Here is a 17,436-nt window from a genome sequence, read left to right on the forward strand (position 1 = left end):
GGAGGTATGTTTTTCTGGTTATTCTTTGTGTAGCACTTTCCAGCAGGGCATCCCTTAGGTGTCACAGCCTAAAGTGAGGCAACTTTGTCATCGTAAAGGTAAAGGGAGCCCTGACCATTAGGTCCAGTCGTGGCCAACTCTGGGGTTGCGGCACTCATCTCGCTTTATTGGCTGAGGGAGCCAGCGTACAGCTTCCGGGTCATGTGGCCAGCATGCGCACGGAAATGCCATTTACCTTCCTGCCGGAGCGGTACCTATTTATCTACTTGCACTTTGACGTGCTTTCAAACTGCTAGGTGGGCAGGAGCAGGGACCAAGCAACGGGAGCTCACCCCGTCGCGGGGATTCAAAACGCCAACCTTCAGATTGGCAAGTCCTAGGCTCTGTGGTTTAACCCACAGCGCCACCCGTGTCCCATAACTTAAAGGAATGCTATTTCTGTTTATTCTTTCTGAAACACATTCCAAAGAATCATATGATGGTGTATATATCTATATCTGGAAGGGACTGTGCTGTCAATGTTGCCCTATTAAATGGCACTTTTAAGGCAATTTAAACTGCAGCTGCAAGTTACGCCATTAAGCACACCTTGCCATCCCCTTTTGCTGACTGGGAGTGGAGGAGGTGCTGCTTACATTCTCCCCAGGAGCATTTCAACAGTCAGGAGGAGGCCTGAAACCTTTGGGGTGATTGTACATATACTAAGAACATTTATACCTCCACAAAAGGAAAAAACCATGAGCCTATTCTAAGGGAATGCTCATGAGTGTATAAAGTGTTTTTCTTTAGAACACCTCTCTTAACATTACAAACTGCTGCAAATTTCCAAAACGCATACATATATGCCAGTATTTGTAAATGTACATGATTCAATTGGCTTTTGGTTTTGGCCCCTGTTGCAGGGGCTCAGCCCACTTAGTCTTGTGGCATTGGGGCAGCTATGGGGCTGCTGTGGGGGAAATTGCACAGTTGAATTTTAAGGGATAACACACCCCCAAACTGTATTTAGACATTACTAAATGCTAAGGTTTCAATTTTTTGAGAGACCGTGGGGAAATGCAATCTCCCTGACTATCGAGGAATAGAGACTGTTATCTGGGAGGTTGCCAGGGTTACTGGTGTGAGGATAGGAAAAGAGACTTTTCGACCAGCTGTTTGAGCTGAAATCCACCTCTGGAGAAGGCAGGCTGCACCTCTGGAAAGGACCAGACCTTGTGGAAGTGTAGGGACTGTGCGGTCTTACGGATTTAGAGAGATAGATAGGTATTTCCCACCGTTCCCTTTACTCCTTGCTGCTAAGAAGCTTTTCCAGTGGATGGAAGTGGACTTAGGCAGATGTAGCATTCGACATTAAGAAATAAAGCAGAGCCCATACAGGCAACCCACCTTTTGCAACTGGATGGAGATGTCTAGGAGCTGCCTCTGCCACTTTTTTCTTTTCTTTGGCTGCCACGCTGAAGGGCAAATCAGATGTTTGGAAAATCAACTTAAAGCAGTTGTTTGAGGCATTGGCATCTTGTCTCACAATATCCCCTTTCTCTCTCTCGACCCTCTTCTCCCTCGCTCTGTCAGGCGAGGTCTCCCCTTCTCCTTCCCCTTTTTTTGGATCAGGAATTCAGCAGAGCCCATAGAGACCTGAAAAATATCAGTGGGGCGGATTTTTTTCAGAACTGAAAGAGGGGGTCCATGTAAAAACAGGCATAGGAACTCCCAAGCTCAAATTAATGTGCAAGGAATAATAAGGTAGCTCACAGGAAGTGAGGCTATCTACTGTTGGAAAATTCCATTCCACCTTTAGTTGCAGACATGGAACTGTTGCAAGTCACCTATCTGTTTACATACCAGCACAGCTTGCTGGGAACGTCTGTTGTGTATACAGTGGTACCTCAGGTTAATAATAATAATAATAATAATAATAATAATAATAATAATAATAATAATATTTATTATTTATACCCCGCCCATCTGGCTGGGTTTCCCCAGCCACTCTGGGCGGCTTCCAACAAAACACTAAAATACAATAATCTAGTAAACATTAAAAGCTTCCCTAAACAGGGCTGCCTTCAGATGTTAAGAACTTAATTCGTTCTGGAGGTCCGTTCTTAACCTGAAACTGTTCCTAACCTGAGGTACCACTTTAGGTAATGGGGCCTCCTGCTGCCGCCGTGCGATTTCTGTTCTCATCCTGAAGCAAAGTTCTTAACCCGAGGTACTATTTCTGGGTTAGCGGAGTCTGTAACCTGAAGCGTCTGTAACCCTAGGTACCACTGTATAGCTTCTGCTTCTCTCTGTCTCTCTGAGCAGACAAAGAGAGAGATGACATGTTTCTTTGTCCTGATTTATGATCAATAAATCCATAGTTGTAGTATGCTTCCACAAGCCTCACGCCTATTCTGTGTACGCAGTTCGCTTGGCTGATATAGTGTGCCCTGGCTTTGAAGCCTGGGTCGCTGATTTATGTCGGAGCAGAGGCAGATGTGTCTTCGCAGCAGGATGGCTGGAAGAACATGATCCAGATGGGGCTAGCCAGCTGACCTTGTGACCCTCTGAATACCGACAACTACAACTAACTTAAAGGAATGCTATTTCTCTTTATTCTTTCTGAAGCACTTTCCAAAGAATCATATGATGGTGGTGAGTGGGTGAGTATATATCGGGAAGGGACCCCAAGGGTCATCCAGTCCAACCTGCTACAAGGCAGGGATGTGTGTATGGCTGAGGGATCCACACTTCTCCTGCAGCTGCAAGTTAAGTTACAGCATGAAGCATACCTTGCCATCCCCTTTTGCTGACTGAGAGCAGAGGAAGTGCTGCTTACAGCCTCTCCAAGAGCATTTCAACAGTTAGGAGCAGGCCTGAGGTTCTTGGGGTGATTGCACGTATGCCAACAACATTTATACCTCCAAGCAAAGGAAAAACCATGAGCCTACACTGGTGTGAAGTTTCTGGTTTGTAAATATTAATTATTCCTACTTTATTGATCTGAATTACTCATATTTCTTCTAGTGCTGGCCGCTACAGCAGGGGCTGATCCCCATTTATTCTTGTGGTGTTCAATTCAGAGTATCTGTTAAAAAAATCAAACAGAAAGCAATGGAGGGTTGCCATTAAGGATGGGGGAAGGGAGCAAACTGGGTCTTATAGACCCAAACTGGGTTTTGGAAGCTCCATTAGACAAATCAGCCAGCTCACTGCCTATCCAATTCACTGGGCATTCAAGTATTTGCTTGCAAATTAATTATCTTTTTTAATTTATGCCTTTTCCAAAACATTTATCTTAAGATGTAATGTGCAAGTTACCACTTTTGGATGCTAATGAATCTCCGCTTGGATTATGTGGATAAATCAATAGGTGAAAGAATCAGTGCCTTGAGTAATACCTGGTTCAAGCAATGGTTCATTTGAAGAAATTAAGTTTTCAACACATTCCTTTGTCACCTTTAGATAGCCTAACAAGAACAGGAAAAAGGAGACAAACCTCACCAACATGGGTGAAGCCAGGAGGTGCTGCCCTACCCCAATCAAATAAATAAAAATACTTTACTGTATTTTTACTGTACTGTGCTGGTTAGGGGGGATGAGGTCAAGCCCCACTTGGGTGAGTGTGATATATCAGGAGTGGGGTTGTTTAAAAATAAAAAAATTCCTTCCAGTAGCACCTTAAAGACCAACTAAGTTAGTTCTTGGTATGAGCTTTCGTGTGCATGCACACTTCTTCAGATACACAGATAAGTGTGCATGCACACGAAAGCTCATACCAAGAACTAACTTAGTTGGTCTTTAAGGTGCTACTGGAAGGAATTTTTTTATTTTGACTATGGCAGACCAACACAGCTACCTATCTGTTGTTTAAAAATGTTATTGTTTGTTATGTACTGAGTTGAATAGGATCCAAACTGCAGCAGTCTGATGGGTCCTAGAACAATAGGATCCAAAATGCAGCAGTCTGATTGGTCCTAGAACAATAGGATTCAGAATGCAGCAGTCTGATTGGTCCTAGAACAATGCAGCAGTATGATTGGTTGGCAGGAACCACCCAATCATGCTCCAGATAGAAGTGAATCCACAATCTGATTGGCTTACAATAGGATTCCGGAATTAGTAAATCATGTGCAGCCCATTGTGTATATAATGTATATAAAGCAGATACTTTGAGGGGACATTCATTCCTCCTCACCACTATGAGCTGAATAAAGAGCATGAAATCACTTTGCGACTTTGAGTATATTTCGGTGTTATATGTTAATTTGTATTTCTATTTTTCCCCCTTTTACCTTCATGCTTGCAGCTCACTTTTCCTCAACCTCCTCTTCTCCCTTTGTCAGGTGAAGCTTCCTCCTCCTCCTCCTCTTCCTCTTCAGAGCAGGAATTCAGCAAACCCCATACAGACCTAAGAAATATCAGTAGGATCGATTATTTTCCCAAGAAGGGAAAGAGGGGGTCCACGTAAAAGCAGACATCAAGCACAGATTGCAGTGGAAGAAATAATAAAGTGGGAAAGAAGCCTCCCTTCCCTATGAGCCATCATACGACTAACTGGAAGAAATGTGTTTTTTCCCTTCTTTATTCTTTCTGAAGCACTTTCCCAAGAATCATATAATGGTGTATATAGCTGAAAGGGACCCCAAGGGTCTTCCAGTCCAACCCGCTGCAAGGCAGGAATCTGCGAATAAACCACAAGGTGATTGCATTTAATAATAAGTCAAGGAATTTGGATCTTGAGGAATTACCTGGTTACCAAAACACTGCTTAAAGCAGTGGTTCATCTGAACAATACATTGTTCAGACACAGTTTCCAATACATTAAAGGAGGCCTGAGGGGGAAAGCAATGGAGATCCGAACTCACAGCCAGTTACTCTGGAGTTGCTGTAGCCAAGGGGAGCTTCCCCGCCCCAAGTGGAATAAATAAAAATATTATACTGTTAAGGCTTAGGGGGGAAGAGGCCATGTCCCACTTGGGTGGGTGTGATTAATAATAATAATAATAATAATAATAATAATAATAATAATTTAACGTTTAATGATAATAATAATTTATTACTATTCCCCAGCCACCAACAGAATATATTTAAAAACCGATCAAACAGAATATACTACAAATTTCCCTAACAGCCTCTCGGGATCCCAATTCCCCATTTCATTGGCTGCGAAGCCCCGCGCGGCGCGATGCCGCTTCCATCCGCCCGGGCTTCGTCGCCCCGCCCCGCCCTGCCTGACCCGGATATATAACCCCCGGGCGGCGGAAGTGCTCTCCTTTTCCGTCGAGAACCCGCAGCCATGGTGAGTGCTCGGGCTTCGGGTCGGTGGAGCGATCCGTAGCCATCCGAGGCGGCGGCTCCGCCGAGCGCGGTGCTTTCGGGGCCGGGGGCGCGGAAGGCGCCGCTCTTCCGTGGGGCGGGGAAATGGCGCTCGGGGGCGCGGAGGCGCCGCGGCGAGGCTCGCTCGGTCTTGCGGGGGGGGGGGGCGCCAGCATGCGCAGTGCGGGCCGCAGGGAACAAGGCCGCCGGCCAGCCAGGCTCTCTAAAGCGATCGCATGGGGGGGGGGCCGGGGGAACTGCCTGCCACTGGATTGGGGCGCAGCAGCGGGGCTGGATCCTGCTGGGGGGGTTGCCCTAACGGAGAAGGGAGCCCAAGGATGCTCGACTAGAAACTAAATGGGAATCAATTAAAACGGGAATAACTGAAGAGCTGGGTGCGGGTGCATAGAACAGGGGCGGCTGGAAGGGGTCCGAGGGTCATCTAGTCGAGCCCACCGCCTTGCGAGAATGATCCGCTTAAACATCCGGGCAAATTCGAACCCACGCCCTTTGCCTGCTTTCCCCCCCTCAGGCTCGAGGACCCAAGAAGCACCTGAAACGGGTAGCAGCCCCCAAGCACTGGATGCTGGACAAGCTGACGGGAGTCTTTGCAAGTATCTTTGTCCAACTTTGTATAAAAGGAGATAGGGGAAAAGCATATTTATATTTCCTTTTGCAACCCTTTTTAAAAGGGGAGCCTTGCACTTCAGGCATTAGTTTGCACCTGGGCTAATGCCTTACCCATAATTTTGTTTCCTTATTTACATATTAAATTCCTTGTAGTGGTTTATTAAATCGGTATTAAATCTATAAATTCCTTGTGGTGGTTTATTGAATTTCTAATCTATAAATTCCTTGTGGTTTCTTATTAAATCCCACCGTTCATCCAGGGATAGTTTATGGCAGAAAAATGCAAAATTAAACACAGCGCATAACAACAGGAACTAACTGATAACCAGTAACAGAGAAACTAACACAACATTATAATTCAAAATAACGGAAATGTAGAAAATAAAGGATCTTGGGGAAGGATAAGTTGGGGAGGCTGTCGAACATTGTGACAAAACAATGAAGGGATGTAAAATATCATCTGGGAAAATGCATGCCGCCCTGTAACCTTCCCTTTCCCTTTTGGGGTTCTAGGCACCACGCCCGTCAACGGGACCCCACAAGTTGCGTGAGTGCCTCCCGCTTGTGATTTTCCTCCGCAACCGGCTCAAATACGCCCTGACGGGCGACGAGGTCAAGAAGATCTGCATGCAGCGCTTTGTCAAGATTGACGGCAAGGTTCGCACCGACGTCACCTACCCAGCGGGCTTCATGGGTAAGGCCCTAGATTTCTAGCAGCGAGGTTTGAAATGCCAGATTTCCAGCGGTGGGGCATTCCGCACAGCGGAAAACGGGTTTATGCAGCAGTTGCACCACACTGGCATCCCGTCGTAACTCCCGCCCTTTCTCCCTGCAGACGTCATCAGCATTGAGAAGACTGGCGAGCACTTCCGCCTGGTGTACGACACCAAGGGGCGCTTTGCCGTGCACCGCATCAGCCCTGAGGAGGCCAAGGTGAGAATTGATTTGAATCCTTTTCTTACCAAAAGACTCAGCCTTGCTGGCATCTTTAGATGGACAGCCAGAGGAAGGAACAATAAATGCTCTGAGTGGTTTCGTGATTTAAGTCACGATTTAAATCCCTCATGAGTTAGACTGGATTCAAATACCTTTTTTTACAGAATTACTCGGCCTTGCTGGCATTCTCTTAATATTGACAAAATTACTGGTTTCTTCCATTCCTCCTGGCAGTACAAGCTGTGCAAGGTGCGCCGCATCCTGGTGGGCACCAAGGGCACCCCCCGCCTGGTGACTCACGACGCCCGCACCATCCGCTACCCGGACCCCCTGGTCAAGGTCAATGACACTGTCCAGGTCGACCTGCAGACGGGCAAGATCACCGACTTCATCAAGTTTGACACAGGTGACTGTTCCTCTGAGCGTGTCAAGAGCGCCAGAATCCTTCCCCAATGGGGGGAGACGGGGAGACTTCCTCTGGCCCTGGAAGCTCCCTTCCGGAACACCCCTATTTTTGGAAGCACATATGTATACTTCTGTCCCCCCTGCCCAGTCCCAATTCCGCCTTCTGACCCTTTCCCTCCCTCTTCTTCCCAACAGGCAACCTCTGCATGGTGACGGGGGGCGCCAACTTGGGGCGCATCGGGGTGATCACCAACCGCGAGAGGCACCCTGGCTCCTTTGACGTGGTCCACGTCAAGGACACCAACGGCAACAGCTTCGCCACCAGACTCTCCAACATCTTCGTCATTGGCAAGGTGGGTGCTTTTTATTTAATATTATTTCAATTTTTCCGGGAATTTATTAAGACCTTTTCACCCCCCGAGATGCATAGAATACCACCCAACGTTCAAAACCATAGAAAAGGCTCCCCATGTAGGAATGCCTAAATGGGGAACCTTTTCCATGGTTTTGAATGTTGGATGGTATTCTATCCCTTGCGGCTTGCTCCTATTTTTTTTTACTAAAGCAATAATCCATTCAAATCTGATAGGAAAGACGTGAAATTAAACACCAGCAAATAATAATTAAACAGTTTGCACTTATCGATTACAAGGAAGAATAGGAATTTATGACATCATCTCCAGAATGTGAGATCCATGTCGATTGAGGGCTTCCTAGACAGGGACCCCGCCGGTCGTCTAGTCTGATCCCATGCAAGGCAGGAAGAAAACCTATTTTATATCATAAACAAAAAATCTGGCCCTCTTGCCTATTTCCCTCTCTGCAGAAGTTCCTTGCCCGACCTCCATTTCAGTCCCCTGGTTTTATATTATTGCAAACAAGACATTAGTTGTGCGACACTGTGTGGATGGATTGAGGGTGCCGGCTTCCTTAAATATTTCTGGTGGATCTCGTAGATGGAAAGCTTTGAAATTTTGGGAGGTTGCAGAGGTTACCGTGGAATGGTTTTTTAAAAATTCATCATTCGTGAAGAAATTTTGATGAGATCTTTTGTGGTTTATATTTTGCTTTTATAATAAATCCAGGGGAACAAGCCGTGGATCTCTCTGCCTCGTGGGAAGGGCATCCGCCTCACCATTGCCGAGGAGCGAGACAAGCGGCTGGCAGCCAAGCAGAGCAGCGGGTGAAGATGCACATGGAAACCCAATTGGGACTAGACACTCTCGGTTTTATAGTCTTGCATCTAGTCAACTCCCCTGAGGTTTCAAGGGTTTGTTTTCCATCAAGTGACTTATGCCTTTTAGGAACCAAATAAAGAAATTACAAAAGTAGTCATTTGGAGGGATTCATTACTTAATTTCCTGAGATTCGTAGCCTGCTGGATTGTCAAAAGCAATTCGCAAGGAGGTAATATGGGGAATAGGAGGAAAACCCACCCCTATGAAAGTTAAAAGGCCTCAAAATGAATTAAAATTAATCTCGGGGTTAGGCTTCTCTTTGGCGCAGGGGCTGAAAAGAAGGATCTCCAGAGCTGGTGAGCCACCTGCCCTAAATATGAGGCAGGGAGTTCCAAAGGGCAGATGACCGTGTACAAATGCCCTGGTACACAGGTTAATACATTGGGGTTGTAAGAATACTTGTAATTTGATTATGAATGGACAATCAGTATTTCAAATGGTTAAAACTTTATAATGGGCATGTAGTACATTGCTATACAATGGAACCAAGGAAGGGTTTTTATTTTGTGTTATTGTTGGAAAACTAATAAAATATTATGGGGGGGGGAATGCCTCAAGTGGATTGTGGGCAGCACTGCAGCTAGCCTGGAAAAACAGGCCAGAAAAAGGATGGCAAAAGCGTTCGGGGACAGGGGGCTCGGGAGGAGGCCAGGAGACCTCAGCAATGCTGGTGCGGTAAATCCTTTTTTAAAAAATCCCCTATAAGACACAATAAGCTTTCAAATATGGGTTGGGAAAGTGAACCGCTGGAAGGGTTGTTTTTCCAAAAATGGTGGTCCTTTGCAAAGGCCAAGGATTTATGGGAAATGAATGAAAAAAGATGTTGAATTGGAGAAATCCCAAAGCCTTTTTGCGAGGGATAATTGGGACGGAGGTTCCTCAGAAGGGGACTCAACTGGCAACAACCTGATAGGCAAATCAGAATCGTAGCATTGGAAGGGAGGGGCCCCAACAGTCCTCTAATCCAGCCCCTGACAAGACAGATATCTTGGCTCAAGCATCCAGGATAGATGGCTTATAAAATAATGAATTATGCTGACATGGTGAGGTCCAAACGGGGAACTGTCTATGTGCAATTGGGCTATCCATCTGAATATTTTCATGCTAAGGAAAACAGGGTTTGAGAGATGAGCAGTGAAGAAAAAAGAAGTTTCAGGAGTTGAGTGATATAGCAAGTATGAGGATACAAACACCAGCCAGAAAAAGTGAATGACTCTATAGAATCATAGAGTTCGAATGGGTCCCATGGTCATCTAGTCCCATCCCCTGCAATTCAGGAATAATAGGTGAATTTTTTTAAAAAAAATTGAAAAGCCCAATAATAATTCTTCATAATAAAGGGATCAAGGCTTTGTGTTCTCATCAGTTCTGAAAAACAAGGAACAGCCGGGAGGCTGGCTGAAGCGTCTCTGTGAGTGGCATTAAAAACTGCCTTGGAGTGTCACTTGAGAACGTCCCCAGAGAAACAAGGAGGAGCCAGGCTTTTTCCTAGGGAGAAGGGCACTTCCTGTCCATTTTGCTTGTCTGCCAGCTGGATGGGAAGTGTCAAAACGCCTCCATCCTAGCTCTACCACCCAATGATTCTAGGCTGAGATTCCTGTCAGGCTGGATGAGCCTCTGGATCCCTTGCAAGGTTCAATAAGGTGAGAAAAGTCCTGTGTGGCAACTTGGCTCTCACTCACCGCTACTCCCAGGACCCAGGATCATCCAGCGCGACTGCCGGAGAGGTGAGTGCCAACCATTTTCTACAAATGTGGTTTATTTAGTTTTCAAAAGTTTGCCTGCTTTAATAATCATCACCATTCTTGAACAAGAATAACAACTACAACAATACATTTAATTCATCCATTGACTTCCTACCCCCTTGCAATTTGTGTCGAAATTATTCCACACACAAACACACACCCCTTGCAAATCAGGAAATTCAGTTGCAAATGCAACTTCTCTGGGCTTCTCCAGTCTGACTTCAAGCATCCACCGTGCTTTGGAGTGATTTCCTCCTTTGCAAACTGCTGAAAGTCTCTAAATTTTGAGAAGAAGTCTGATTTGCAAGGGGTGGGTGGGTGGAATGATTTTGATGGCAACTATGTATTATTTATTATTTATTGGCTTTATATCTTGCTCAGGGCACCTCGCAGAACAAAACCAGAACAAAAACCACACAAAATATATAATCAAAAATGACAAACCTATAATTGCCCCCACCAAAAAGACCACATTTTAAAAGAGCATAGGATACACCCTAAATAGTTGTCTGTAACATCTTTCTGCTTTTGCTCCTATTCTAAATCCGCTTCGTGATTTCCTGCCCTTACAACCATGCTAGAGATCAACGAGACAGAGAAATGTCAACCAAAGAGAATAAACTGATATGACCACCAAAATTAGGGACCCAGAGGAGTCAAGGGAGGAGTGGAAACCCTTTTGTAAAGCATTTGAAAGAAGCTTTCTTGGTTTTCATGAATTTTCCATAAAGACTGGAGAAGAAATTGCCACTGAAATATTAGACATCTTAGAGAGGCTCAATTTGAACTTTCAAGACTGTCGGTCAAGCATACGACAATGGGTCTAACATGGCTGGAAAGTACGCAGGTGTACAGGCTATCCTAAATGGAAAGAATGAGAACTGCATTTTCTCTAGTTGTGCCAATCATACTCTGAATCTCGTTGGTGCCGATTGTGCTGAAGCCTGTAACGAAGCTATTACCTTCTTTGGAACCATTCAGAAAATGTTCAATGTCTTCAGTGCAAGCCCTTCACTTTGGGAGGTACTGAAGAAAAATGTTCCTGCCTCACTTCATTCAGTCTCAAAAACAAGATGGTCAGCAAGGATTGATAGTGTAAAACCAATTGCAAACCATTTTGATGGTATTCGAACTGCAGTATCTGAGATCAGTGAATTTAACTGCAGAATGTAAAGCTGATCTTCGGTGAATAAAAAAATACTTGAACACTTTTGAATATGTTGTAATGTCAAGGATTCAGAGCAAACTTCTCACAATGAAACATGAGAGAAACTTGGTAATAGAAGAAGAAGAAGAGTTTGGATTTGATATCCCGCCTTTCACTCCCTTTAAGGAGTCTCAAAGCGGCTAACATTCTCCTTTCCCTTCCTCCCCCACAACAAACACTCTGTGAGGTGAGTGGGGCTGAGAGACTTCAGAGAAGTGTGACTGGCCCAAGGTCACCCAGCAGCTGCATGTGGAGGAGCAGGGAATCAAACCCGGTTCCCCAGATTACGTGACTACTGCTCTTAACCACTACACCACACTGGCTCTCTTTTTTTTTTTACATACATACCTTTATTCATGTGATGTCCCAAAATTTAAAAAAAATGTACACATTTATTACAAAATCGTAACAAAGACTGGACAGTGTTTTGCTCATTCTGGAAAGATGAAGCTCAGTAACACACAACCCTGGAAATGAACCAAAGGTTGTGGCAATATCTTTCTTCTAAACAGTCAGATATTCTTGCATTAAGTTGGCGAAAACTGCCTTTTCAAAAACTGAAGGGGAAGTAAAATGAAGGAAGCAGACCTTGCTCATCTTTCCAAATGAAATACAAGAAGGATCTTCACATAAAAATGCACAAACATTTTTTTTTTATTACCAAGAGTGCTACAATGAACAATGCAAATTTTATTGTCTATTTCTTGTTTCTTTTTTTCCTTTTTTTACAATTTGGAAACTAAGTGGTAAACTTTTGTCAGTGTACTTGCATGTCTTTACAGACCCAAGCTTGTCTGCTGGCAAAAAAAAAGTTAAAAAAAAAATATTTAAATCCGACCCTGCTCAAACTAAAGAAAAACAAATTATAAATTTAGTTGTTGGGCAGCACATACCGTATTTTTCGCTCTATAACACGCACCAGACCATAACACGCACGTAGTTTTTAGAGGAGGAAAACAAGAAAAAAATATTCTAAACGAAATAGTGGATATATGATTTTTGTGGTTCATGCTGTGGCCACAGACATGTGATCTGAGAGTGAGTTTGGAGTAGCCCAATGCAAAAATCCTGAGGATCCATGTGGATCCACGCTTTGTAACCACAGAGGAGAGAAGGAAGGGGAACCATGGATCCTCTGCTCACGACTGCAGCAGATCCCCCCCGCCACCCGCAGGCATTCGCTCCATAACACGCACAGACATTTCCCCTTACTTTCTAGGAGGAAAAAAGTGAGTGTTATGGTGCAAAAAATACGGTAATTAGTAAGGCAGGACTTCAAATGGTGACCCTTTTGCATGAGCCAACTGCTAGATCCTCATAAGGAATTAAAACCAGGATGCCTGAGCCACATCAGTTTTGCAGTTATGTTGAGTATTGTGCTGAGAATCATGTAATGCCACACTGGATGTTGAAAGGGACAACATAGATCAACTGCATACAGACATTTTGAATTTTAGAGAGAAATGGAATAACATACTTCAAAAATGTCAACATGTATCAGTCAAACTAGGTGTTTCAGATACTTTTATTACTCGCAGGGGATGTCTAACTCAAGAGGATGCTGAAAAAGACTTCAGAGTGAATGTATACTTCAAAATAATTGACTTTGTTATTGTTGGACTGACACTGATTTTCTGCTGTTAGGGAAATATGTGAACTTTTCAATTTTTTGTGGAAGTTACATTATTGAAGCATTGAACACTTCAATAATGATGAACTGATACAACAATGCACTCGGTTTCACTTGCGATATTCGAACCATATTTCCCGTGATGAAATTCAGAGTAAAGTGCTCATCCTTAAGCGAACTTTCAATACGAATTTCAAACTTAATTCTCCATCACCAAAAGAAATTGCCAATCAAATACTAAATTTCCAATCAAATACTAAACTTGAATTTAATATTCAAGTTTAGTATTTGATCCCTTCTGGGCCGCTTGGCAGCATGCTTAGGCCTTCTGCAACTGGTGCTGCTTGTGGGGGTGGCTTTTGGGATTTGGAGGTCTCCTCCCAGCGCCAGGACAGTCCCTTCTCTCCCACCCTTGACTTGTTTATACAGTTGCCGTTTGGCTTCGGGGATGCAGTTCTTGCTACTAACTTATTGCACACATGTAGTAGGTTCCTGGTTGCTGTCTCTTAATGAATAGGATATAATTAACCACTCCTTTCATTCCCGGCCTATGGCATTGCATGGACTGCCTCCCAGTGGCTTAAAGTTCTGGCCACCAGCACATGGCTTAGGTGGTGCAGTTCTGGTTTTAAGCGTATGAGATTGCAGCAATCTAACATATTATTTTGCTTGTTTTTCAATATTTCCTTTAGCGGCGCATATGCAGTAAGGTTGCTGGTTCTTTCTGTTAGACCTTCGTTTAGTTATCCAACTGTTAGATTTCAGCTGGCTTCCACAGTGTTACATTGTCAAGTAGCTGGTAATTCCTTGTTTTCACATGCTGGTTACGCTATCGTGTCTCCTGCTATGACAAGTGAGTGATATCTCTCCCCCCCCCCCGCGCAGGCATAGGTGCACAGTGAGGGGCACCCCTAGCGGTGCTGTGCAGGCAGCAGATAAGATCAAGAAAAGGGTCCTGTCTATCAGCAGGAAAGTCGCCCCTCTCCCACGTGCCATGACCAAGTAAGTCCCTTATGAGGTTGGAGCCTTTTAGTTTAGAAGGAAGGAGGCAGTCACAATGACCCTTGGTACCTCCGTTGCCCTTCCTCTGGGCAAACCCACCATAAGAACATTAGAAGAATCTGCTGGATCAGGCCAATGGCTTTAAAAGACATAGATAGATAGATAGATAGATAGATAGATAGATAGATAGATAGATAGATACATGGGGGGACAGAGGGAGGCACAAGGGAGCTGGGAGAGGTCTGTGTGATGCTGCTGGAAGAGGGGAGGTGGGCTTATCGTGGCTTTCTCAATTGGGGAAGGGGGCGGCTGCTGGAGACGGAGGGAAGCGTGAGGAGGAGCCGCGTGAAGGGAAAGAGGGATCAAGACCAGGACCAGCTGCGTGGCCCCCTTTGACAGGGAGGGGGAGGGCAGGCACTATTGGGATCCACATCAGCTTCGAGGCTCCCTTTGACAGCTCAGCAGCCAGGGCCGTCTTTCCCCCCCAAATTTCTTTATTGATTTCCCCATTTTTTTAAAACAAATGAAGAAATAGACAAACAAACATAAAACACTGGTGATGGGGGCCGCCTCTTCTGTCCCATCTGAGTGCAGCAGCCTACCTTGGAGGGTGCAGAATAGGCGGCCTGGCATATACTCTGGCTCACTAAAACCTCACTGGTTTTGCCCACTTCTCAACATTAGCCATCTAAGACAGCTGCATCCCTTTGCCTAATGCTATGGCCAGGTCTGCTTTCAATCCCACCCTGTTGTTGTTGTTGTTGTTTAGTCGTTTAGTCATGTCCGACTCTTCGTGACCCCATGGACCAGAGCACGCCAGGGACTCCTGTCTTCCACTGCCTCCCGCAGTTTGGTCAAACTCATGTTTGTAGCTTCGAGAACACTGTCCCACCATCTCGTCCTCTGTCGTCCCCTTCTCCTTGTGCCCTCCATCTTTCCCAGCATCAGGGTCCTTTCCAGGTCTTTTCTCTTCTCATGAGGTGGCCAAAGTATTGGAGCCTCAGCTTCACGATCTGTCCTTCCAATGAGCACTCAGGGCTAATTTCCTTAAGAATGGATGCATTTGCTCTTCTTGCAGTCCATGGGACTCTCAAGAGTCTCCTCCAGCACCATAATTCAAAAGCATCAATTCTTCGGCGATCAGCCTTCTTTATGGTCCAGCTCTCACTTCCATACATCACTACTTGGAAAACCATGGCTTTAATTATACGGACCTTTGTTGGCAGGGTGATGTTTCTGCTTTTTAAGATGCTGTCTAGGTTTGCCATCGCCTTTCTCCCAAGGAGCAGGCATCTTTTAATTTCGTGACTGCTGTCACCATCTGCAGTGATCATGGAGCCCAAGAAAGTAAAATCTCTCACTGCCTCCATTTCTTCCCCTTCTATTTGCCAGGAGGTGATGGGACCAGTGGCCATGATCTTCGTTTTTTTGATGTTGAGCTTCAGACCATATTTTGCGCTCTCCTCTTTCACCCTCATTAAAAGGTTCTTTAATTCCTCCTCACTTTCTGCCATCAAGGTTGTGTCATCTGCATATCTGAGGTTGTTGATTTTTCTTCCGGCGATCTTAATTCCGGCTTGGGATTCATCCAGCCCAGCCTTTCGCATGATGAATTCTGCATATAAGTTAAATAAGCAGAGAGACAATATACAGCCTTGCCGTACTCCTTTCCCAATTTGGAACCAATCAGTTGTTCCATATCCAGTTCTAACTGTAGCTTCTTGTCCCACATAGAGATTTCTCAGGAGACAGATGAGGTTGTGGGAGTTTACTATAGATCCCCAAGCCAAACGGAGGACATAGATGACTAAACGACTAAACAACAGCAACATGACTATTTTCTACCTTCCCATTTCAACTCTCTGGCACCCTAACTGCATACCTGAGCAACCCCAAAATATAGACACGCTTTTACTCTCACAAGATTGAATGTATTGCCCTCAGCTGGACTTGAAGGACGATTCCAACAGATTCCACACGAAAAACGCTTATGTCCCTGCGGAAATGGCCGTACCAAATTGATGGCGCATGCCCTTCTGGCTTGCACTCTTTATAAAGACTTGAGGAATGAGATTATCACCCCTCTTTTATTGTCCATTCTGGGTCGCCCAGCCACTGCCACAGTGTCCTTTCTCTTGGCAGATCAAGATGAATAGGTGACAGCAAAGGTTGCAAGGTTTTTAGCTGGGGCAATCAGAATAAAATCCACAATTGAAGGATTGATTAAAAACCCTAAAATGTATTTTTTATAACTGACTTTTTATTTCTATTCTTTGTATATCGTATTGTCTTATTGCTATGGCCAATGGCTCACTCAAATAAAGATTCATGCATTCATTCACCACAATGCCTGTGCAATAGTGTCCAATAACCAGCATGGACAGGCTGATGAATTGCTGATTACTATCATAACCATGCTGTTCTCTGGGAGGTACAGCCTGTGTAGATACAGAACTTGTCCGTACTTTCGCCTGACTTGGGCCTAGAAAGTACAGGTCCGGAAGTTTTCTACTTGTCCTCAGCGGCAGAGGAAGCCACTCGGGCACCTGGGGTGGGGTGCGGCAAGGGCGGGGTGAGCCCCCCATAGGGGCGGGGCACACCTTGGGGGGGAGGCAGCGCGGCGCCTCTGCTTGCTCAAGCCAGCGCGTCTCTCCCAGGAGAGATGCGTGGCTTGGGTGCACTGCAGGCCCAGCGGTGAGTGCCGCCCAGCATTTTGTCACCCCCCTCAGTGGTGACACCCGGGGCAGCCTGGACCCGCTGCACCCTGTGATGGAAAAGATTGTTTTTGCTGGGGCTGGTTGTGTCCCCAAGTATTTTCTTTTTCTTTTCCCCATGCCAGAAAAGGGTTAATGTACGGCAGCCTCTGACTGTGCAAGGTTCCAGAGGGGAGTTGAAAAGGAAAGGATTTGGAGAGGCAGCTAGTGTCAGGGAACCGCAGGCAGTGAGGGAGGAAAGAATTAGAGGATACAGGGAACGATCTCCACTGCTCAGTACGGAGTCCTCCTCAGAAGACAGAGAAGAGGATAGTGAGTCTGGTGGGGAGGAAGGGGTGCTTCAGAGAGAGGGGGATCCACGTCACAGGTTGGCTCTGTTGGTCTCGAGGGAGAGGGAAAAGAGAAAGTAGTTAGAGCAACGCGTCATGAGAGATGGGTCGCTTTGTTTATTCAGCATGTAATCTTGTCAGAATAAAAATAAAGAAAGGAATTTATGGCTGGCTGCCGGGAGTGTTTTTCTGCTCAGTGCAGGAACGCATGCAGCTGGCTAGCTGACAGCTAATGAGCTTTGGAGGGAGTGTTGGGAGGAGGTTTTGGAGTAGGTTGGGATTTAGGTTGGGAGGATAGGTAG

The 17,436-nt window shown here is 45.3% G+C and overlaps 1 protein-coding gene and 1 long non-coding RNA gene across 2 annotated transcripts; one reads left to right on the top strand and one right to left on the bottom strand.

Annotated features, from left to right (window-relative positions):
• Positions 1-289: 289 nt before the first annotated feature.
• LOC309514575 lies at positions 290-5,160 on the bottom strand. The gene is made up of 3 exons (XR_014212070.1): positions 4,731-5,160; positions 4,275-4,390; positions 290-1,454 (listed from the first exon to the last, which is right to left on the bottom strand). It is a non-coding gene; the product is annotated as an uncharacterized lncRNA (long non-coding RNA).
• Positions 5,161-5,206: 46 nt separating this feature from the next.
• Positions 5,207-8,600, top strand: LOC309514574 (small ribosomal subunit protein eS4-like). The gene is made up of 7 exons (XM_082191734.1): positions 5,207-5,281; positions 5,831-5,908; positions 6,442-6,622; positions 6,764-6,861; positions 7,099-7,270; positions 7,465-7,622; positions 8,355-8,600. Exons 1-7 carry the CDS (start codon positions 5,279-5,281, stop codon positions 8,454-8,456), a joined length of 792 nt encoding a protein of 263 aa, XP_082047860.1. The 5' UTR covers positions 5,207-5,278; the 3' UTR covers positions 8,457-8,600.
• Positions 8,601-17,436: the final 8,836 nt, after the last annotated feature.

Source organism: Podarcis vaucheri (genome assembly GCF_965113315.1).
Source record: "Podarcis vaucheri genome assembly, chromosome: 11".
Classification (NCBI taxonomy): Eukaryota; Metazoa; Chordata; class Lepidosauria; order Squamata; family Lacertidae; genus Podarcis; species Podarcis vaucheri.